Here is a 23,851-nt window from a genome sequence, read left to right on the forward strand (position 1 = left end):
TCAAGAAACAGAGTTTAGGGTAATATTTTATTCCTTGTCTTTATCTTTTGGTGATTAGTGTTTAACATAATCTCAGACTGAATACTGTGGCAATTTTCCTACTTGCAGACTGCAAAATATCAAGGTAACAGTCAAAGTAGATGTGTCTTTCTGTCTTACTAGAATTTTAGGTGAAAGATGTCAAAATTTTGTGTCAAAGTATGTGTTAAAGCATTTGAACAATCCTTGTCGATTATTAAAACCTTTGCTATGTGCCAGGCACTATATTATGTACAATGCATGCATTTTTTATTACATTTAGTTCTCCTTGTATAATGGTTATTATTCCTTCCTTTCTCTAAGGCATAGAGAATTTAAATAAATTATCCAAAGTTATGGCATAAAATTGTGGCAGAGCCAAAACTCAAATATGATTTTGTCTGAGTTAAAAACTCAGGCTCTTTCTGCTAGAGCCAGCTGCCAACTTGAAAGTTCTGAGTTGTCTTTTCTAGTTCTAGGATATGAATGCAATAGTCTTAGGAACCCAAATGAACAAAAGTCCTTTTTTAGGACTAGGCCATATTTTTTCAGTACTAGGCCAGTCATGGAAATAAACTTTGTTCTTTTTTTGGGGCCACACTGCGCAGCTTGTGAGGTCTTAGTTCTCCAACCAGGGATTGAACCCGGGTCCACAGCAGTGAAAGTCCAAGTCTTAACCACTGGACCACCAGGGAATTCCCTAAACTTTGTTCTTTATGACCATGATCTTGAAGGAATTGGAATTAATCCAAATGGAATCAAGTAGTGAAACATGTTTATTTATATTGATTAGTCTCCTGCCTATTTCCAGAAATATTTGAAGAAATGTGACAAAAAGCGAATATTCCAAAATTCCCTAATGAGCATAATCTCATTCTCTTATGAACTCTAATAGATCTTTTGCTTGTATTTCTGTGATGGAACTTGCCACTATATCTTGTGTTATTGTTTCTAGTATTTGTCTACTTTCATCAAGATGATCCTGAAGGCAGATATTCTTTGTATTAGGATTCTTCAGAGAAACAAACCAATAGGTTCGCTCTCTCTCACACGCACATTTAATTTCATGAGATTCACTTGTAAAAAGCATTACTCCAATTAACAAACCATCTAGTGTTAATATGAGATAAAGATAGCTGAAGTGCTTCTGACTAATCTTTCAGATGTTAAATCTCCATCCTACCATTGTGGATTACTAACTAGAGTACTCAGATGTTAACCAGCTGCCCATAGGATATAAATCAACACATATACCACATTTTATGTGAGCTATTTCAATAAAATGACAGAGTACATACAAACTACTTAAGGGTTTTGTCTTATTGAATATTATAAATTGAGCCTGTGAGGAAAAAATTGGCATGGGTGGATAGGTGGTCACAGTGCTTATAAACTCCCGAGGACGTCTAGAATTCAGAATTCCTTTTCATTAACTGAAGACAATGTTAGCTAATATCCCTAGTCAGTAGCAAATCCTATAAAGTGTCATTGTTCCTAAGCAGCTAAAGAACAGAAAAAAGAATGATTCTTTCTAGTCAATGACTTGCTTTTTCTTTTTTTTTAAGAAAAAATTATTTCATCTTTACTCCTATTAATATTTTGTCAGAGAGACGAGTTCTAAATTTCAGAAAACAAATCCAAGTTCTAAGCTGCTCTCATTTTTTTCTGCCTCTGTCTTCTGTTGCAGCACTTCTCTCACCAATCAGCCTTCATCCTGACTCTGCCCCCACTGCCTTTTGTTCTTTAGAAGACACTCATTAACATTTGCTAATGTATGCTAATGAGAAGTAATTAGCATCTTCTCTGTGAACAAAAGCTGGTGTTAAGAAGGATGTGTAAAGACTGTACAGAGTTCGGCCAGCCTTGCTTCAAGCTTCTTTATGCTCTGAGGACAATTGTCTGCTTTCAGTTGTTTCACAGTTCTTGTGTTTTTTGTTTGTTTTGTTTAGTTTGTTTACCCGTGAATCCTGACAACCCTTCTTCTTCATGATTGGGAATATTACAGAAATGCTGCGGGGGACAGAAAGATTCCTTTTGGTTCTAAGCAATCCAAGGATGTATAAGCATAGCCGCCAAGGGTTTATAGCACACTATTTTCATCGGGTTAGTAGCCACAAAAACTCACACAAGGGAACGTATTTTCATTTCAGCACACTTATTTACAGTGGTTGCCCTTTATGGCGGTAATTGCAATGTGAGAGCACACACTCTGAATATATATTAAGACAACAGGGTTAAATAAGAAATGTCCTTTCCCCCAAAATAATCTGAATGCAAAGAAAGACTCACCACTTACTTTTTTGTAACCACAGAGAGCTCTAAATGCCCTTGTAAATAGCTATTTATTTACTGAATATGTGTAGTTTAAAAAAAGTCAGCCCTCCAAACCACATAGAATAAGAGTTGTTTTTGTTCTTTCTGTAGACCAGTGGTGTCAAGAAATATCTAACTGCAGTTTCTCACAAATACTCCTGTATATAATTTACCATTTGAAGGACTATGCTTCATCATTTCATATTTGCTCTTGTGGCTCAGGGGTGTAGAATTTGGAAACATACCAGCTACCCATTTCATTCAGCCTGTTTAATTTTAATTTCATGTACCATAAAAACAGAAGGAAAAAGTGCCACACTATTCGGTGTGCATCCCCTTCCCCTCTTCTTATGTGTATAAAAAAAATTTATTTTCATTGTGAAAGGATAGAAGGGGAATCTTTATTTTGAGTGAATTTTCTATTTTTCTTTTTGTTAGTCTCTCTGGAACCTCGTAGTAAAACGTGTTTCTCCACAGACTTCATTCTCTTCCTGTATTCCTCAATGCAACTACCATATGTTATATTGTGTTTTTAATAAAGCAGGCATCAGCAGCTATTTATTCTCTGCTTCTTAAGGACCAAAGAACCTCAAAAATAAATATTATCTAAAAGGAAAAACATTAGAGAATGACAGCTACTATTTTTTTTTTTTTGCCTGCCCTGTCTCCTTCTTTGGTGAGTCTTACCAAAAACAAAAATTATTATTCTTTTTTGTAATTTTGTAACCACAGTGATTTAAAATAACTATTTAGTATCTCCAAAGTATCATAATGTTTGAAAATATGACCAGCCTTTTGGCATTTTTTATACAAGTTTCCATCAGAGTGTTCTTGAACATATGTGCCCCATGGATTTTTTTAATGGTCTTAAGGAAGACCTTATGGTTTTAAGGTTTTTAATGGTATTAAGGAAAGGTGCTGGCACCTGCAGAAAGAATATCAGCCTAGGTCTGTCACATTAAACCCTTCCCCCAGATACCTTGTTTATATTTAAGTGTAATGATCTCATTCTGTTATTTCCACTCCTGAGGATTTTTTAAATGTCTTATAGTTTACAGGTTCATTAAGGTATTTGATTGATATAAGAGCTAAATAATTATTCTTTTTACTCATTGGCTTCCAAAATATCATGCTCAATTCCATCATTTGAAGGACTTGGGATTGTTATAAACAAATGTCATGAATATCTTCTTATCTGACCTAAAAGTAGCAAAAATAAAAGGAGCTGCTGATTTAAACTGAATCAGATTTTATGTCCTGGGTAGATATTTGAGAGGAAGAAGAATCACATTCCATCATTTTTGTTCACTTTCACAGAGAGTGGCTTGTGTTCCTTACTTAACACCCACCAATAATAGTGTTTTCATAAATGAATGGAAGCCCAGTGCCGTGCCATTCTCTACAGGGGAAATGATACTTCAATATGGTTTGGTGACTCCATCTATTCAAATTAAACTCCTGAACTTCAACTGTTCCTACCTAAGCTATTCTCCCAAGAGCCTCCTATCTCCTTTTCTTGAAACCCCACCCGCTGCTGCCCAGGCCAAAAACCTTGGGATTGTCCTTGATTCTTCTCTTCCTCCCATATTCCACATTATACCACATACTGATGACATGGGTTCTTCAGCTAAGATTTGGAAATGTGCTTGTTATGGCATAGATTAATATCTGTCTCAGGGCAGTTTATTCTGAGGTGAAAGGTACCTCATTTATTTTTTATTTATTTTTTCTTAGGTAATACAATTCAAGTTTAATTAATGAGCAGTTTCTACCGTTTCACAAGAGAACATGAAAGTGTGTGTATATGCACAGTTTTGATAATGGCAGTGCCTTTTTTAAAATATCAAAGTTAGTTTACTTCCCCTTATTGTATATAAATTTTCACATCATTTTTCATTTTTCCATTTTTTAAAAGGTTATACTCCATTTATAGTTATTATAAAATATTGGCTACATTCCCTGGAAATGTACCCCATTTTATATGCGAGGAGATGATGTTGACATTTCCTCACACACAAAGGAACCCTAAAAAGAAACACACTAGTACGTTGCTAATAAACATAATTAGTACATTGCTGGTATAACCCAAGTAAACTTGAGTTTAGGTATGAGTTATAAAGTCATTCTTTTGCATCAAATAACGAGACTCCTTAAGGACGGTTATTTCCTTCTACAGTTTACAAACTCCTACTCCAGAGCACTTTGCTCTGTAGACCCTTGTAAATGCACAATAAATGCTAATTGAATAAATGAATTTTCAGTTTCCAAAGTAATGACCTGGTGCTACAATAATCCCTTCAAAAACTAGAGGAACAGGCAATATCATTAAACTCTTCCTGCCACTGGGCCACTCTGATACTGAAGAACCATAAAATACTTTCAGTACTATAGATTGAAAAAGAAAGCCTGGAACAACATCCACTTTTCTGAACGATTCCAATGCCTCTGAAATGTGACATTTTGCTGTTGTTTCCTTTTACTGTTTTTAATTACTGTGTCTATTTGCATGAAATGAGGATCTGGGTTGCCTAGGAGTTCATCTGCTCCTATTGCATATTCCTGTCTTAAATAAGCGTACTTCAGTGCAGTTTTGCTTGTTGCCTTCAACATTTAGACAGGAAACCACTCCCCCCGCTTCACTGTCCTCCCATCACTCCCCAGGAGAGAGGTTATTTTTAAAGTACATAATCAATAGGCTTTGGGAAGCATCCAGAACATGAGGGGGTCATATGACTGGGAGCAAGCTACTAAGGACTGCTGAGAGAAGGGATGGCAATAGGCCGTGCCGAAAATTGTCTGAGAAGGGAAAGACAGTCTGTAACTCCCATTTAAGTGTTCTGAGTTATTCTTTTGCACAGGCTTTTGTCTGGGAGGGGCTTCTTACCTTGGTTCTTCAGCATCGCTTTGAGTTGCAGGAGATGCAGATCAGCACTGACAGTTGCTTTTCAGACCAAATAGTGTTCCATTAAAATTAAGCTTGGTCTGAGGCTCTTGATGGAGTCTTCAGTCTCCTGGTCAGGGTGCTGCTGTTTAGTTCTTGATGCTGATGATGCCTTTGCTGAGGGTTTGAATCAATAATAAACCAATTATGATCACAGTAACTGTAAAAACAACTGTTCCATGGCCCCTGACTCAGCTGCCAGACAAATGGAACGCTGTTGAATAAAGAAGGCACCTACTGAAAATGTGCAGATGATAATGCACAGATGAGTATCACTGTTGGAAGGTCACCTGAAGAGGAGTGAAGGGGCTATTTCTGCAATACTCTCCATTACATCACTCGGAAACCAAAGCTCTTTTTTCTTCTTTACTTGCAACCACAGGGCTATCTCCCCTTATGGATTTTTAGGTTTTATTTAATGGCCATTTATAACTATCCTTCCTGTGCCTGAAAAGATGACCTATGACTCCAGCCCTGCTTTTTCTCTCCCCTGGTTGTCAGAGGAAATTGATTTCTTGCTCATCTCCTTGGCTTGGGACATTTCATTCTGCTGCTTTTGTTTAATATATGATCCTTCCTAAAGATTTGCTTGTATTTCTGTTTGTTTAGTATTTTCCTCCATTTCATTATTTAACTTTATTTAATCATGTCTAGTGAGTTGATTATTACAAATCATTATAGCATTTTATGTGAATTTTTTCTTTGGCTATGCATGGTGCAAAAGAGGCTGTGTGTCAGACTTTGCTATTTGTCCTCAGCTGTTTCTATATTATGCACGCTGATCAGACCTTGCTCTAAGGCTAATCTTATATCATTAAGATGTCTTCCTAAGTGAATTCTTCTTTGGCTGAAGAAACTTGGTGGCAGCATTAATTGCAAATAAAGACCATGGCCTATTGTTGAATGTAAAATATCTTCTGAGAAGTGTCTGCCTTCACTATTGCGAACTCTCAGTAGTGACATAAAGACCTTTGTCCTGTGCAGATCCACTTACAACTGGTGACAGAAGGCATATGTCCACTCCGAACAAAAGAACACTTATTTTCATATTCTATGGCTGACGTTGAGTGCATATCCTAAAAATTTTTACGCAGATGCTGTTTAAAGGCAAAAAGTGCTTTTACAATAATCTTCTTTGTGAATGGAATTTAAACTCTGAATGTGCTGCCTTTTCAATATGCCTGTCAAGTTCTGAATAATAACTTTTGACAGTGCTGAGCAGAAACAAAACCAGAGGTTGTTTCCTCTGTTCACAGCAACATCGTTTGTTTTCTTTGCTTTTTTGGACTTATGCCCATCCACCTTAAATAAAAATATGTAAATTAATATTTTAAATGAGTTACTAGACTCATGGTTTAAAGAAATAGTCTACTGTAATTTTTACCATGGCGATTTGCAGATCTTTGTCTCTGGCTGACTCAACCTGTGATGAATGGACAGTAGTTGACAAGGGGAAAAAATCTGCCAATTAATATATTTTCCTATATTTTACTGTACCATTAAAATTTTATAAAACCTTTATATGCCTTTATAAAAATGGAGCAAATCTAAAAACAAGATGCTGAGGATGAGGTGAGGAATAGACAGAAGAAGTGTTCTTTGTCTTGGAAAGAACTGTAGAATCACCTGTCTCCACATAGTCAAGGTAAATCATATATGGGAAAATTTAAGCTGTCTGCATATAATACCTATAGAAATAATTGAAATAGGAAATATCAGGTTTTAAGCATTTTTGAAAGATTCTTTGACACTGGGTACCTGGTCATAATGAAATATTGTCTATTTTAATAACTTTATTTATTTATAATAACCAAGTGCACAAACTGTGCATGTGGATATAGCTTTGCCAACAATTCCTTTTACCATAGAATGAAATGACCCAACACACCCTAAGTCTGCTTATTGCAGTACAGAATTTATTTTGGTTGAAGTTATTTTGAATTGAGTTGACAGGTTTATGATTGATATGTTTTGCAAATTGTTGAAGATGATGAAGCAGAGAAGTCCTTGCACAGCACTGTATAAGATATTATAGCTGTATATCTTTAATAAACAATGCTTATTTTGACAAGTTTATTGAAAAAATTTATTAACTGCACAAAAAACTTTACAATGAAAATAATAACAGTAAAAACCAGTTATTAACAATTGTACCATCATTTAAAGAATTGCTATATTTTTTCTTTCTTCGACAGTGCAAATCCAAGTGGAGGAAAAAGAAGATGATACTGAGGAAAGTTCAAGTAAGTGGGGATGGACATATCCCCACTTGGGATATGTTTCCTGTGGAATAGCAGCGAATTCAGGGGATTCATCCTCTTATCTTGTGGGAATATGCTACCATATGCAAGCAGAGGAGCATGTGTGGATGACTTTCGATGGTCTCACAAAAGAGATCAACTCCATCAAACAGAATCTCTACTCGAGATTCCATTCAATTGGCACACACACATTCCACACAATTTATAATTTACTCGTGATTAAGTAGATGGTAGTTCAGAAGAAATTTGCTTTTTTATTTCTTTACTATTTTCCCCCGTGAAAATCTTTGTCCTAAAAGCTTTTCTCTAAGGCTGAATCTATTACAATATAACAGATTGACCTTTTTGACTAAACTGATCAGGTGGTTCAATAAAAATGAAAAAACCTGTTCTTTTGTACTGAATACATGGGTATTTTGTTGGAATTGCTCTGTTGTTTTTTTTTTTGTTTGTTTGTTTTTTTTTTAAATATTTTTTATTTATTATTTTTATTTTTGGCTGTGTTCGGTCTTCGTTTCTGTGCGAGGGCTTTCTCTAGTTGCGGCAAATGGGGGCCACTCTTCATCGCAGTGCGCGGGCTTCTCACTATCGCGGCCTCTCTTGTTGCGGAGCAGAGGCTCCAGACGCGCAGGCTCAGTAGTTGTGGCTCACGGGCCCAGCTGCTCCGCGGCATGTGGGATCTTCCCAGACCAGGGCTCGAACCCGTGTCCCCTGCATTGGCAGGCAGATTCTCAACCACTGCGCCACCAGGGAAGCCCTGCTCTGTTGTTTTTACTTTGAGTAGGTTCAGCTCAAGCACTGTGACCCCTTTCCAGGCATGCAGACCCCTCATGGACTAGAACAGAGAAAGATCATTATATGAGCAAAAGTTTTGAGTTTACCAAAACTGAAAGAGCAGCATCTCAAGAAGAGTTCAATTAGAGAATACATCAACACTGTCAATTAAAAACCTGAGCCCAACATGACAGCCAGTGAATATTCATGATGACAGTTGTTTTCATTAATTTGGTCCATTTTACATGAAAACAGCCCAGAGTCTCACATAGATCCTAGATGCTATGACTTGACTACTGTCGGGGAGGAAAAGTAATTTTTTCTCTACCCTCCTGAGTTCTTAGCTGATACCCCTATAATATAAGACAGTTTAACAAGAAAAAACCCAAAACAAACCAGAAGTTTATTAACACATACACCTCATGTATACATGGGAGATATCCAGGAAAAATGAGTAACTGTGAGGTGGCTTAAAATTTAGATTTGAACACCATCTAAAGAGGGAAGAGGGAGGGGCATGTAGGTCTCTTGGGAGAGAGTAAATAAGTTTTAGGAGAATAGATGGGAAGTAGGATAGTTTATGATAAAGTGTGTCTGCATGTGGTGTTGACCTATAGTCTCCTCTCGTGTGATAATAGTCAATCTTCCTTGGGGATGAAACTCCTGGGGAGGGGATATATGACAGTTGAGCTCCTTTTGGAGACTCTGTCTTTAAGCAGATAAGAGAAGTTCAGAGAAAGTCTCTTCCTGCATTTGCTGTTTTTCAAGTGCTACAGCTCAAAATAGTCAATACACCAAAGTGGCATATTTTGGGGTGGTGTATTCAGAATGCCTTTTTTTTTTTAATGTTTATCACAAGGAACATTAGCTTTTTTTTTTTTAATTTTATTTATTTATTTATTTATTTATTTGTGGCTGCGTTGGGTCTTCGTTTCTGTGCGAGGGCTTTCTCTAGTTGCGGCAAGTAGGGGCCACTCTTCATCGCGGTGCGCGGGCCGCTCACTGTCGCGGCCTCTCTTGTTGCGGAGCACAGACTCCAGACGCGCAGGCTCAGCAATTGTGGCTCACGGGCCCAGTTGCTCCGCGGCATGTGGGATCTTCCCAGACCAGGGCTCGAACCCGTGTCCCCTGCATTGACAGGCAGATTCTCAACCGCTGCACCACCAGGGAAGCCCCCAGAATGCCTTTTTGATGTGGTATATTTTGCTACCCTTCAAAACTGAACCAAGCCCATTCGAAAAGGTAATGTATGGAAATCCACATTTAGTAGGCAACTGTAACACATTCCTTTTTTAAGAATTTGAATATTTGGAAACTAGTTAAAGCACTAAATATAGCCTTTTTGTCCTAAGTGCTAAAATATAAATATAATAATACACTTTTCATCCATGGTCAAACTCTGCAAGCTTAATAGTTTAGCCTTAATATGAAATATACTAAAATGCAGGGTAGTAAGTGGCTGCTAGAGTTTTCGAGCTATTTGCGGGTGAAATTGTTTCTCAGTTCCTATGAGGCTCTGTTCTTTCTATAATTAGTGACTAAAATGAATAATAAAGGCTGGGTAAATTTTCAGAATGCCAGAGTGGGGTTCAAATAACATACAACATTTGCCACAGTATTTAACAAATGGAAATTCATTCTTGGTTTTGATGACAAAATACAGTTTTCCAAACCCGGTTAGAAAAGTTACTCTCCTGTTAGTCAAACTTTAGTAATAATGGTAATATTTAGATCTTAGATTTGAAATACCAATAAAAAATTTTGATAAGTAATGTTAAAAAGATAACAAAAAAACAAAAAGATTTTAAAAGATAAAATAATGACACACACATATGTAAAAATGAAAACATTTAACTAATAAATGAGGAATCTGGTGAGGCATTTATAGCAGTTACCAGTAAAAGGAAAATTCAAACAACAGATATATTTATAGATCAGGAATATTGAAATGATTGTGCACATAAGGCATGACTGTTTTGGGGATTTTTTCTTTTCTTTTTCGGTGGTGGAAGGTTGTCTCTGCGTTGAACAGAGTTCACTTGCTTGTCTATAGACAAGAACTATTTTGCATTGCTATCTAGTTATCCATAACTTACAAAGTTACAAAATAGCTTCCATAGAATCAGAATCAGGTAACACAGAAGGGTATGGTGCAGACAATTCATAGTTTTCCATTAAAGCACAAATTTTTCCCTAAGTAGCTTCTATTTAAGAAGATAGTGATAATTATGAGTAATATTTGTTTTTTTGTAATAAACATCAGAAGTTGACTCTAAATATCAGAAGTTAAAAAACAAAAGTGAAAGTGAAGTAGGATGTATGTCATAAATGGTGAAGGAAGGAACTGAATTCTCCCTCTACTCTTTACCTGGAAGCTTCCGAAGAAGTTATGGACATATGAGGCATTAATTGTTAGTTGATGAATAAAATAAAATAATGTCATTTCTCTCAGTTTTGTATTAAATTTACAAGTTATTTATATCTATTTCTAATCAAAAAGATAAAATGATCAAAGGTATTTACTATCAATTTCATTTAAGAAAGAGGAAGAAATATTTAGGCAAAAGAAGAAATATTTGAAGTCAAGAATGAGAATAATTTTACATAAAATAGGTAAGCAACAAGGACTTACTGTGTAACACAGGGAACTGTATTCAAGATCTTGTAAAAACCTGTAAAGGGAAATAATCTGAAAAATATATATATGTATGTATAATTGAATTACTTGCTGTATACCTGAAACTAACACAGTATTGTAAATCAACTATATTTCAATTTTTTTAAAAAAGTAAAAAAAAAAAAAAAAAAAGAATGAGAATAATTTGGATTAGGAGGAATGTCAAGGCATACATTAATTTCTTCAAAATTATTCTGGTTTGTAGCATTTCCTTGTCATTCTTATTCTTTGTTCTGAGATAGAAGTAGCATTAGCACATAGTGGTTAAACATTCAACCCTTATGTGTTGAATTGGTAACCTACAAACTTGGTCTGAGAGATCATGGTGTGATATTAAACTCCAACTCATCTAGTTACCCAAGTAAATGAAGGCTGGAATTATAAGCATTATTAGAATTTGGGGATCGACACTGACATATGAGTAGATAAACCACAAGAAATGAGAATTTAGATAACTGTATTTATTTATTTTAAATTTATTTATTTATTTATTGGCTGTGTTGGGTCTTCGTTACGGGCTTTCTCCAGTTGCGGCGAGTGGGGGCTACTCTTCGCTGAGGTGCGCAGGCTTCTCGTTGCGGTGGCTTCTCTTTGTTGCAGAGCATGGGCTCTAGGCATCTGGGCTTCAGTAGTTGTGGCATGCGGGCTCAGTTGTTGTGGCTCGCGGGCTCTAGAGCACAGGCTCAGTAGTTGTGGTGCAAGGGCTTAGTTGCTCTGTGGTATGTAGGATCTTCCCAGACCAGGGCTCGAACCTGTGTCCCCTGCATTGACAGGCGGACTCTCAACCACTGTGCCACCAGGGAAGTCCCTAGATAAATGTAATTAAATGGCAGGCTATGAAATATATATGGCATGGTGCATCTTATCTTGATATGGAGAATTGCTGGATTATGGTCTCAGATGTGTGACAATGATAATTAAAAAGTAAGAGTACATTTGGTAGCGGGAGAGCACTTTTCTGATACTGCTCACTGAAGCATTAACTGCTGTGTTTAGGTGAAGAGGAAGAGGAGGAGGAAGACAAACTACCTCGAAGAGAGAGCATGAGACCAAAGAGGAAACGGACCAGAGATGTTATCAATGAAGATGACCCAGAACCTGAACCAGAGGATGAAGAAACGAGGAAGGCCAGAGAAAAAGAGAGAAGGAGGAGGCTGAGGAGAGGAGCGTAAGTTAGTTCTTATCTGAAATTGTTTCTCATTCAGAAGTGACTGATGCTGAAAGAAGACCACTCCCTTTAGGCACTCCCTGGCCTTAAAATTGGTAATTAAAACTACTTTCAGAAAAACAGGCTTAATCTGCCATTTTACTCCACTTAGTTAAATGTATTTTGATATTAAAATAGAATTTTAAAATGAATATATATTAAGAATGGACTTATGAGAAATTCCCTTATGAGAGATCTAAATTGTCATAGGTCATTAACATATTTAGTTAATTTAAATATTTTAAAGTTATCCCATTAGTTAAGTGCATCGTTACTGAAGTTAAGTGAAAAACTCCTAAACAATGAACCCAAATCACTTATCTTACAGAGCAGGGGTTGGCCAACTATGGTTAATTCCAACCCAAGGGCTAAGAATGGTTCTTACAGTTTTAATAAAACTGTAATTTAAAAAAAACCAAAGAGGAATATGGGACAGAGCTGTATATAGCTTCCAAAGTCTAAAATATTAACTATCTGTCCCTTTACAGAGGATTGAGATTGTCATTTCCTTTTTAATATAACCCTGTGTCTTTCAGTTCTACCAGGCCAACGTTTTCCTGAGTGCTGTCTTTGTGTAGAAAAATATATTAAATGCTGTTTAGGAAAAATCCAAGAAAATAATTTTCTGGTCTTTGCTTTCTGGAAAATTGCAGATGGCAGGCAGGCAGGAAAAGTGTGCATGTAAAACACATTTACTAATAGAAAACCTAGACCCCTTGGAAAGGATTTAAGAGAATAGCTCCTCTGCCACCCCAGGTGGGGCATGGGAATCACCATGAGGTGATGGGATCTCCTCTGAGACAGTCCTAAGACTTTAAATGGTGAGGAACTTTCCAAGATAGCCTCCCAAGATGACACATTGCAGTATTCAATAACAAGCTATTATTTTCCTCTTCATAAGTAATTGTAATTAAATACAACTATGTGAACATTTTGTCAGGTAGAGAAGCTTAGCATTAATAGACAATGGTTCCTTTTAAAATAAGAGTAACCCTACCCATTTCTTCATTATATTTTTGTTGATTTGAGTTTTTAAATCTCTCTCTTCCTCTCTTTCTCTTCTTCCTTTTTCTCCTTCTCCTCCCCAAGTTCCTCCTCTTTCTTCTCTTTGAATACTAAGACATCACCTGCTTTACGTTTTGACTCTGGCATTTTTTATGTCTATCGTCTTTTCAAGTATTTTTATGCTTTGTTCTTTTCAAAAACAAACACCCTTTTAAGTTCCATGTCTTATTGTGATTGTTATTGCTATTATTATGTAGTAATATTTCCTACTAGCAAAGCTTATGCTTTCTGACAGTGGTATTTCATTGAGAAAACATCACCAATAGACATATGCATGATATAGGTTGTGTTCCTCTCCACTTGTGCCTCAGAGATGTCCTTTTTAAAACATGACTTGGGTGGGAATTCCTCTGCTCTCCTGGTCTGTTCAAGGCCCTCATGTCGGTGCTCAGCCTCTAGAAATAGGACCATATGAATCAACTGGGTCTTGGCCCCTGTTACTTGGGGCAATCTTGTCCCTGTGAAAGTGTCTGTCCTTAGCTGATCCTACTCTCATCCTGATTCTGAGAAGCCAGAAGCACCCCTGGCTCCCTCCCTCCCCACTTCTCCACAGAGCCAAACTTGACTAAAATGAATTTTGTCTCCATAGGTTTTGCAAATTATATTATTACTGCCACAATTTGTACAACTATTCTAAATAGTGTCATAAATTATTTGTGATGATTGACAGTTCTGATCTCTATTTCAGGATCCACTTTCTATTGTTCATTTTGAAGATAAGCACCTTTTTTTTTTTTTTTTAAAGAAAATGTATTAGGAAATATATTTTGAGAAAGATTAGAAGGCAAATCAGGGCACATTTATTTAGGTTAATTAATTCCTGATCTTCTTTTATTTAAATGTTCAATTGAAACACCTTAGGAAATTTCCCTTGCACTGACAAAACATTTGAAACCAACTAAATCCAAGGTTGTAATGTTAACTGTCTTTGGAGATGGTTAAAAAACACTGCCTCGTTTGGCATTTTGGAGTATTTCTAATAATATTACAGGCTTTTCTTGACCCAGTTTTAAGTGAATAAGTAATATGTTCATAGCACTGAGAAATTCAGCACGTTATACCTCCTTTTTCCTAACAACTGTTGTTTAAATAAATCAAACCTAAGATAGAAAGCCATTCTTACACAGATTAGCCCTAAATTTTAGAAGATAAAGCATGTCAGTGCTATGCCCTTTTAATATGATTTGCACTTTCTTTGAGTGGTTCCTAGAAAAGCAGTTTCCCTGTAATACCGTGTTTTAATTATACATTATTATATTTTAATTTTGCAAAAAATGTAATATTTTAATTACCTGCATATTTGAAGGTAACTTAGCCGGCAACAACTATACCTTGTAGCACAGCATGATCTTCCTGGAGCAATCAACAATTAACAACAAAGACTTTAAAAATATACCAGTCTAAGATCATTTAGTGTAGGAATAAATGTCTTTCCATAACATTCTAATCTTGGAAGACATTGTTATATTTTAGTATATTTGATGGTAATCCTGTCATCCAGAAAAACTCTGTACATAAACATTTATTCAATAAATATTTATCCAGTTCCACTTCTGTGGAAGATAATTTGCTAATTTCTTTGGAAGATATGGATATGAATATGCAATTGCCTGCATTCTCTAGAAATTCATAATATAGTAAGGGAGAGGCCATTAGACACAAATTATTATGAAATAAGACAGTATAAATGTGCCAGAGAAGTACAAAGTGATTTAGAGTCTTAGAGAAAAGTATTCTCATAGGGATAATCAGAAAAGGGTATTGAAGACATTTCTTATCATTTTTGAAGGAATCATAGAATTTGAATATGTTAAACATACAAAGTACTGGGTTTAAGATAGAAGGAAACTACATAATTAATGTTAGGAATGTAGAGAAATGTAGAGAAATAAGCTTTAGTTACATGGTAATTCCAAACATCAAATAGATCATTCTTTCATTCTTTGTGAGTATTTTATTATGGTTGTACAGCACCATAGGATTTTATATAATAAACATCAAATAATTAAAATAGAAACAACCTAATGGCAATCAGAGTTGTATCTTAGTGGAGGGTATTTCCATAGTTCTCTCGAACCAGGATTACTATTCTAAGCAAAATGTCTGCATCGGTGAAAAAAACCCAAACTATCAATGACAAGTGTATTTTAGAGAGTTAATTTAAATTTTTCTTTCAGTAATCATGACCTGATTAAAAACTCTGGTTTGGTAGGAAAGAAAGGAGATTGCGAAGTCATTTTATAAGGTGGGCTGTAAAATTATGGGTATGTCCTCCTATTATTCAGCTGAAACTTTCAAAAACATCTTTTGCCATAGCCCTACTGTGTGTGGTCATGACTTTAGTGAACAACAAAATATGTTTCTGACTAACACTGAGTCAGATTACACTTTTTTTGTCAGTCAGGGTCTAGTTAGGAGAAAGAAACTCCAACAGTTAATTGAAGAGAGAGTATTTAATAAGAGGACTGTTTAGTAGATATAAATAATTGCTAACTAGGTTACTGGAAAGGTGAAAGAGAACATGAAGTATCATGGTGACAGCAACTATAGGAAGCAAATAGCATACTAGGGGCTGGAGGAACAACGGAAAGAGGTTGGAATTAAAACTTAAAAGCATAGAGGAGAGACGCACGGAGCTGAAACTATTGCAGAGGTGGGCAATGCTCAAGTGGTGCTGGTGTCTATGGGGAGAATGATGAAGCCGGTTCTGCTAGTGTTGGAAAAGTCGGCAAACTAGTTTCACCTGCAGCTATGGGAAGGCCCTGCAGCTCTTGGGGTGAAGAAGCATCACTAAAGAGTAGACATCACCACAGGAAGCAAACAGGAAACCAAAGGGAAGACCAAGTCCCTTCTTAGTGTCTTCTACGGGCAGCCGAAAAATGAGCCAACTGACAAACCAGAAATGTACCCTACAGAGTCACAGCCACAGCATCACAATATTAAGTATAGAGGGTAAATTTGAAGTTAAGTAACAACAGCTCATAACTGAAACAATCTATTACCAAAAAAAAAAAAAAAAAAGATCTCTGCAATAGGGCATTACATTCCTCAATTTAAAAATCATGTTGTTCATGTTTAGATTTTGTTTTCTTTGAGGTTTGGACCCTTTGATATTTTTGCACTACTAGGAACACAGAAGAGAAAAGATACATCTCATTTGCTCAGTAAGAAACTAAATTCCTTTGAAGGCCTCTTCAAAGGATTCACTTCTACCAAATATACTTCAAGTTGAATTTTATCAATTGAAGTTTTGAGTTTAATTAACAGATTAAGTTACCTTTGAGGAATAGATTTTTAAATTTTTTCCTATTTCAGTTTTTCTCTTTCTCTCGAGACAGGGCTAACAAATTTTTTAAGGGCACTTCAAAGACATGCTCACCATAATTGACAACCTTGTTGAAAAATAAAGTTTTTAAATGAAATGTAGAATTGGTGGGGGAAGGTGTACAGGGGAACAAAGAAGAGAAGAAAATATATTGATAGATCTGTAACTGTCACCACACATTTTCTAGTTCTGAGAATTTGAGACTATGGACATAAAATGGTTTCAGTACTTCAGAATGTAAACACTGTTGTTTAAAGTTATAGTATTTCCAGAAATCCTGCATCAGTGTTCAGATACAACCACTAAGGCTTGTGGATCTCAGCACACACCATATATAGCCAAGTTGCTATACATTGATCATCTGAGTATCTGATAGCATTCTTTAAGTTTGGAAGTCAAGCAAAACTTAACTTTACTAAAGGAGGTTTTTTTTTTTTTTTTCTTAAGGGAAGAAGAAGAAGAAATTGATGAAGAGGAATTGGAAAGATTGAAGGCAGAGTTAGATGAGAATAGACAAATGATTGCTGCTGTCAAATGCAAGCCTTGGAAAATGGAGAAGAAAATTGAAGTTCTCAAGTATGATGCCACTTTTCAAAATTAGAAACATTTTCCCTGCTATTGATCTCCCAAATTCTCTGAGTATTACCTATATATCATAGATAATACTATATGTGATACATCATATATATAATACTCATTATATACAATTTTCATGGTCATATATACATATATAACACATATGTTACCTATCATATAATTAACATATCATATATCATATATGTACATATACATATTCTATATCATATCACTAGAGAGGCTGGGCTAATGATTATAAAAAAAACAATCATGATTAAATTCATTATTTGGAGTCTTACAACCTCAGATCACTTTTAATCATTTGTTCCTTGAACTGAGAATTTCCTTAGTTTAATACATTCATTAGTATCTCTCTGAAAGAGATAATATATTTGAATTTTACAAGTTTGTTGGACTGCACACTCTAGTTTCTCTGCAGGGTTCCAGCCTCAAATGATATATTCATGTGACAGCTCTTATTAAAGCACACGGAGGATGCTAAGCCAACAGAAGAGTAAACGGGATTCCAATTAAGGATTCCGCTAATAGCTATTCCCTGGTAACATGTAAGCGACCCAGTTTCACTCTTTTGTTGAGTCTTGACACACTCAGAGACACATAGATTTATAAACTCCTGATAAGAAAAGTCAAATGTTCATCCCTTTCCTGGGATCGGAAGCAGATTCGCCTCTGAGGATCACACTATATTTCTTTGCATGGTGGTTCGGGTAAGTGGGGCATGAATAAAAGGGACCATGACTGTGATAACAGCCATATTTGCGTCTCACAGATGTGATACAGATTGCATTTTTTACACAGAACAATTTTTATAAACAGTGGTAAATTTCCAAAGCTATCCCTCCACAAGCCTATTTAACTAATAACGTTAAACATTATAGTGTATCTATAATAATGTTAAAATTAAAGTGTTTTTGTCTCTGGTGATGAAAAAAGAACTGAAGCAGCTATCAGGATAATTCACTACTAATCCTGGCTCTGCAAGAGCTTGTGTGTTATTTAAGGAAATGGCTTAAACTTCTGGGGCCTCAGTTACCTCATATCCAAAATAAAACAAGATATTCCAGGTTTACCCTATGAGGTGGGAACCCTGGCATCATTTCTAATGTTATTGCTTTGTTTCGTGGAATAAGGTTTTCCAAGTTCCAAACAGTGGTCTTCCCAGAAAGCTTTTGGAACACCACACAACTGTAGGCTGGGAACTACTTATGCATGTGCTTGTACACCAGCCATAAATGAAGGCAAAGACAAGTAGCGTTTCTGGTTCCATGAAGCTATTAATGTATGTGCATATGCACGTGTGTGTGTGTGTCAAAGTAGTTTTCATTTAATGAAGTGATAATGATGCTAAATGATAGGTTTAGGAAATATCCTTACTTGGCAAAATAGAAGTTTGGTAACCTTATATTGTTTCCCAAAATATTGGGTGGGCCAAAAATTGCCCTCGGTATTTTAAGTAAAAATAAAAGACACATTTTTCATTTTCACCAAGAACTTTATTGAACAACATATTCACCCTTTTGTTCCACTACCTTCTGCCATTTTTCAGACAACTTCATAATTCCATCTTCCCAAAACTTATCTTTTTGAGCAAAGAACTGTTCCAGGTACCTTTTACCGTCTTCCAGGGAACTGAAATTTTTTCCAGTAAGAGAATTTTGTAAATACCAAAATAAATGGAAATCCGAAGGTGCAATGTCTGGTGAATGTGGCAGATGAATCAGAACTTCCCAGCCAAGCTGTAACAGTTTTCGCCTGGTCATCAAAGAAATATGCGGCCTTGCATTATCCTTATGGAAGATTATGCGTTTTCTGTTGACTAATTCTGGATACTTTTCGTGGAGTGCCGCTTTTAGTTGGTCTAATTAGGAGCAGTGCTTGTTGGAATTAATCGTTTGGTTTTCCAGAAGGAGCTCATAACAGAGGACTCCCTTCCAATCCCACCATATACACAACATCACCTTCTTTGGATGAAGACCGGCCTTTCGTGTGGTTGGTGGTGGTTCATTTCACTTGCCCCACGATCTCTTCTGTTCCACATTGTTGTACAGTATCCACTCTTCATCTCCTGTCACAATTGGTTTTAAAAATGGAACATTTTCATTATGTTTCAGTAGAGAATTGCATGTGGAAATATGGTCAAGAAGGTTTTTTTCGCTTAACTTACTTGGAACCCAAACGTCAAAGTGATTAACATAACCAAGCTGGTGCAAATGATTTTCAGCACTTGATTTGGATATTTTGAGTATGTCGGCTATCTCCTGCATGGTATAAAGTTGATTGTTCTCAATTATTGTTTCTATTTGATCACTATCAACTTCAACTGGTTTATCTGACCATGGAGCATTGTCCAGCGAGAAATCTCCAGCACGAAACTTTGCAAACCACTTTTGACACATTCGATCAGTCACAGCATCTTCTCCATACACTGCACAAATCTTTTTGTGTGTTTCGGTTGCATTTTTACCTTTCTTGAAATAATAAAGCCTGATATGCCGAAAATGTTGCTTTTTTTCTTCCATCTTCAGTATTAAAATGGCTACACAAAAATTTACCAATTTTGATAAGTTTTTTTTTAATGCATGCTGATATGACAGCTGTTACATACAATCTAACAAAATTGTTTCAAATGAAGTTAAAGACAACTAAGTGCTGCTACAGCCATCTTACGGAAAAAACCGAATGAACTTTTTGGCCTACCCAATATGTTTTGAAATATTGCTGACCATGAAATTCCCAAACCTGGGAACCACAGGTAACTGTATATAGAAAGTTGTAAAATTGGAAAGTGATAACATTGTGAACTGTCAAAGTGTGGTGTAAAACTGCATAAAAATGCCAAGAAATATATCCTCCCTTTCCACCTGCGTGGAGGTGTAGAAATACCCCTCACTCTTCTTTGCCTGCATCTTCCATATAGGGCAGTGAAGAAGGGATGGGTTTCAGTCTTGAGTTTGAATCTCAGATCTTCCATTTAATACCTGTGCAAATTTGAATGAATTGTGTAGCCCTCTGACCTTGGGTTTCTTCTGAAATTTTACTAATTTACAGGGCTATTGGAATCATAAAGTGAGTTATTTCATATGAAACACTTAGCAGGGTGCCAGAACATAGCACAAAGCTGGGAAACACAAGTTGTAATTATTATTTCATCTCAGGACAGACTCAGTGTTGTCTGATTCCCTGCAGTGTGACAGGAGAGATGGGAAGGTTACAGGACCTGGCAGGACTAGGTGGGAGCAGACTTAGCCATAGGCAACCCCGGGAGCCTTGGGGGATGGTGGCACATTGGTATAGCAGTCTGGATGGACAACTGATTTTGATGCTCCAACAAAGAAAAAAGGGTATCTTGACAGTTTGGCAGAATCCATGGTCAGCCGCTTTCAGATCTTCCAAAACGTACCCACAGGGTAATCTTGTGGCAGATTCCAGGTCCTGGGGCCTTAGGCTGGAGTCCAAGGATAAAGCCATTTTTAGGGGCGGGGAGAGATAAGGATTGGGATGGAAGGAAGGGCAATACCACGCCCTATTACTAGGGCAGAGGTTGAAAATGGGGAGTCTGCAGCTGAATCCAGACTATAGGTGGTTTTTATTTGGCCCACATGCTTTTTGTTTCTTTTTCTTTTATTGTTTTTTAAAAACTGTGATTAAATATACGTAACATAAAATTTACCATTTTAATCATCTGGGGGTGTATATTTTTATTAAAATGTTTTTTCTTCGTTGTTAAATTTTAAAAAGTGGGAGATTTCAGATTTTAAAAATCCAGATGTTCAGCTTCTTTTCTTTTTTTTTTGGTTGGGGAAACTAATATAATTCATAGACAAGAATTGTGATTTCAACTTTAGCTCACAAAGGCCTTAACTTCATCTGCCATTGTGAAGGAATGAGGGGTTCCACACAAGAGGACTTTTAAGCGTGTGTACTCATCCACTAATACACACTTCAATCATTTGAAGTGTGTATTCACCAAAAACTCAACCAAAGCAGAGACCTTTAGTTCTTGTACATTACAGGTATCTTGGGTACATTGATTTTCTCATCCAAAGAATGGAGAGTCTGTAGGCAATTAGTACAGCTGAATTTTGTTGATCAAAATGTAACATTGACATCCAATTTTTCTACTATTTAATAAGAGTCCCCTAGGTATCAAGCATTATGCTGTGACCTTAGACAAGTTTCTTAACCTCTGCATCCTTGAGTTTATCCTCTATAAATGGGGATAAAAGTAGTAGTACTTCATAAAGTTCCTGAGAGGATTAAATCATTTAATAGACCTAAAGCACTTAGAATGATGCCTGTCACATAGTAATCATTTTCTACATCTTCTTATATATCATCTTCTTCTTAATTGCATTTCATTATGCACTACTTTCTCAAGTATTATCAGTCAATGTATCACATATGGTAAGACACACTGAATTAGTTTCCCCAGCTTGCCAAAGTATCCTAGCCTCCAAAAATTTTTGATAAACAGCAGCTTACCTAACTTGCACTATTTAGAATTTTAGCTGTCAGTGATAGCTATTTTTCAAAACTTGTTATTAGACTCTCCATAAATATATGATCTTTGAAAACTGATTAAAAGGAGAAATTCATTAATTATGACTTAAAATTATTTAGGAATGCTTTTAAATATATTTGACATACTACATTAACAGTAAAAAGAAAGCAAATATGCACATGATAAGCACAAAATAAGCTTAATTTGGGAAGTTTGTCCTTGTTGTTTTGGGAAAGTATCATACAGATCTCAGATAAGGTACTAATTATGAAGATAACCCTTAACTTTATCATGTTTATAATAAGAGAATAAGCAAGGTATTTTTGAAGACATTTTTATGTATATAACCAAGAAATGGCAAGTAGAACACTACTTCGGGGGACTTAAGCTTGTTGCTATAGAATAAAAATGGTTACACCTTATTAAAATGCATATACTGAAAGTAATGTTTGGAGAACATTATATTAGAATATCATAAAAAATTAGATGAGCTGAAGAAAGGGGAATAGTTTTACGTATTCAATATAATGTGTCTAAGATTCCCTCTGTCCTGAAAATTAGAAACTTTTTTTTTTTTAAACATCTTTATTGAAGTATAATTGCCTTACAATAGTGTGTTAGCTTCTGCTTTATAACAAAGTGAATCAGTTATACATATATAATATGTTCCCATTTCTCTTCCCTCTTGCATCTCCCTCCCTCCCACCCTCCCCATCCCACCCCTCTAGGTGGTCACAAAGCACCGAGCTGATCTCCCTGTGCTATGCGGCTGCTTCCCACTAGCTATCTATTTTACATTTGGTAGTGTATATATGTCCATGACACTCTCTTACCCTGTCACATCTCACCCCACCCCCTCCCCATATCCTCAAGTCCATTCTCTAGTAGGTCTGTGTCTTTATTCCCGTCTTGCCACTAGGTTCTTCATGGCCTTTTTTTTTTTTTTTTTTTTTTCCTTAGATTCCGTATATATGTGTTAGCATACTGTATTTGTTTTTCTCTTTCTGACTTACTTCACTCTGTATGACAGACTCTAACTCCATCCACCTCATTACAAATACCTCCATTTCATTTCTTTTTATGGCTGAGTAATATTCCATTGTATATATGTGCCACATCTTCTTTATCCATTCATCTGTCGATGGACATTTAGGTTGCTTCCAGGTCCTGGCTATTGTAAATAGAGCTGCAATGAACATTGTGGTACATGACACTTTTTGACCTATGGTTTTCTCAGGGTATATGCCCAGTAGTGGGATTGCTGGGTCGTATGGTAGTTCTCTTTGTCGTTTTTTAAGGAACCTCCATACTGTTCTCCATAGTGGCTGTATCAATTTACATTCCCACCAACAGTGCAAGAGTGTTCCCTTTCCTCCACACCCTCTCCAGCATTTATTGTTTCTAGATTTTTTGATGATGGCCATTCTGACCGGTGTGAGATGATATCTCATTGTAGTTTTGATTTGCATTTCTCTAATGATTAATGATGTTGAGCATTCTTTCATGTGTCTGTAGGCCATCTGTATATCTTCTTTGGAGAAATGTCTATTTAGGTCTTCTGCCCATTTTTGGATTGGGTTGTTCGTTTTTTTGTTATTGAGCTGCATGAGCTGCTTGTAAATTTTGGAGATTAATCCTTTGTCAGTTGCTTCATTTGCAAATATTTTCTCCCATTCTAAGGGTTGTCTTTTGGTCTTGTTTATGGTTTCCTTTGCTGTGCAAAAGCTTTTAAGTTTCATTAGGTCCCATTTGTTTATTTGTGTTCTTATTTCCATTTCTCTGGGAGCTGGGTCAAAAAGAATCTTGCTGTGATGTATGTCATAGAGTGTTCTACCTATGTTTTCCTCTAAGAGTTTGATAGTGTCTGGCCTTACACTTAGGTCTTTAATCCATTTGGAGTTTATTTTTGTGCATGGTGTCAGGGAGTGTTCTAATTTCATACTTTTACATGTACCTGTCCAATTTTCCCAGCACCACTTATTGAAGAGGCTGTCTTTTCTCCACTGTATATGCTTGCCTCCTTTATCAAAGATAAGGTGACCATATGTGTGTGGGTTTATCTCTGGGCTTTCTATCCTGTTCCATTGATCTATATTTCTGTTTTTGTGCCAGTACCAAACTGTCTTGATTACTGAAGCTTTGTAGTATAGTCTGAAGTCAGGGAGCCTGATT

The 23,851-nt window shown here is 36.2% G+C and overlaps 1 protein-coding gene across 22 annotated transcripts in view; it reads left to right on the forward strand.

The window, feature by feature from the left end:
* The window catches only part of TMC1 (transmembrane channel like 1), a 431,339-nt gene that overhangs the window by 268,172 nt on the left and 139,316 nt on the right, over positions 1 to 23,851 (forward strand). For 21 of the 22 annotated variants that reach the window (XR_014247278.1, XR_014247279.1, XR_014247280.1 and 18 more), the window contains 3 exons: positions 7,468 to 7,515; positions 11,981 to 12,152; positions 17,029 to 17,157. Coding sequence is in view for 18 of the 22 variants with exons in the window: in XM_082401409.1 (XP_082257535.1) it covers positions 7,468 to 7,515; positions 11,981 to 12,152; positions 17,029 to 17,157 (349 nt within the window). In the remaining 4 variants the exon portion in view is untranslated. Of the gene's footprint in view, positions 1 to 7,467; positions 7,516 to 11,980; positions 12,153 to 17,028; positions 17,158 to 23,851 lie in introns of those variants that run through there. The other variant, XM_082401405.1, reaches the window with a different exon arrangement.

The sequence above is a fragment of the Balaenoptera borealis genome (genome assembly GCF_965194805.1).
Source record: "Balaenoptera borealis genome assembly, chromosome: 8".
In the NCBI taxonomy this organism is placed as follows: domain Eukaryota; kingdom Metazoa; phylum Chordata; class Mammalia; order Artiodactyla; family Balaenopteridae; genus Balaenoptera; species Balaenoptera borealis.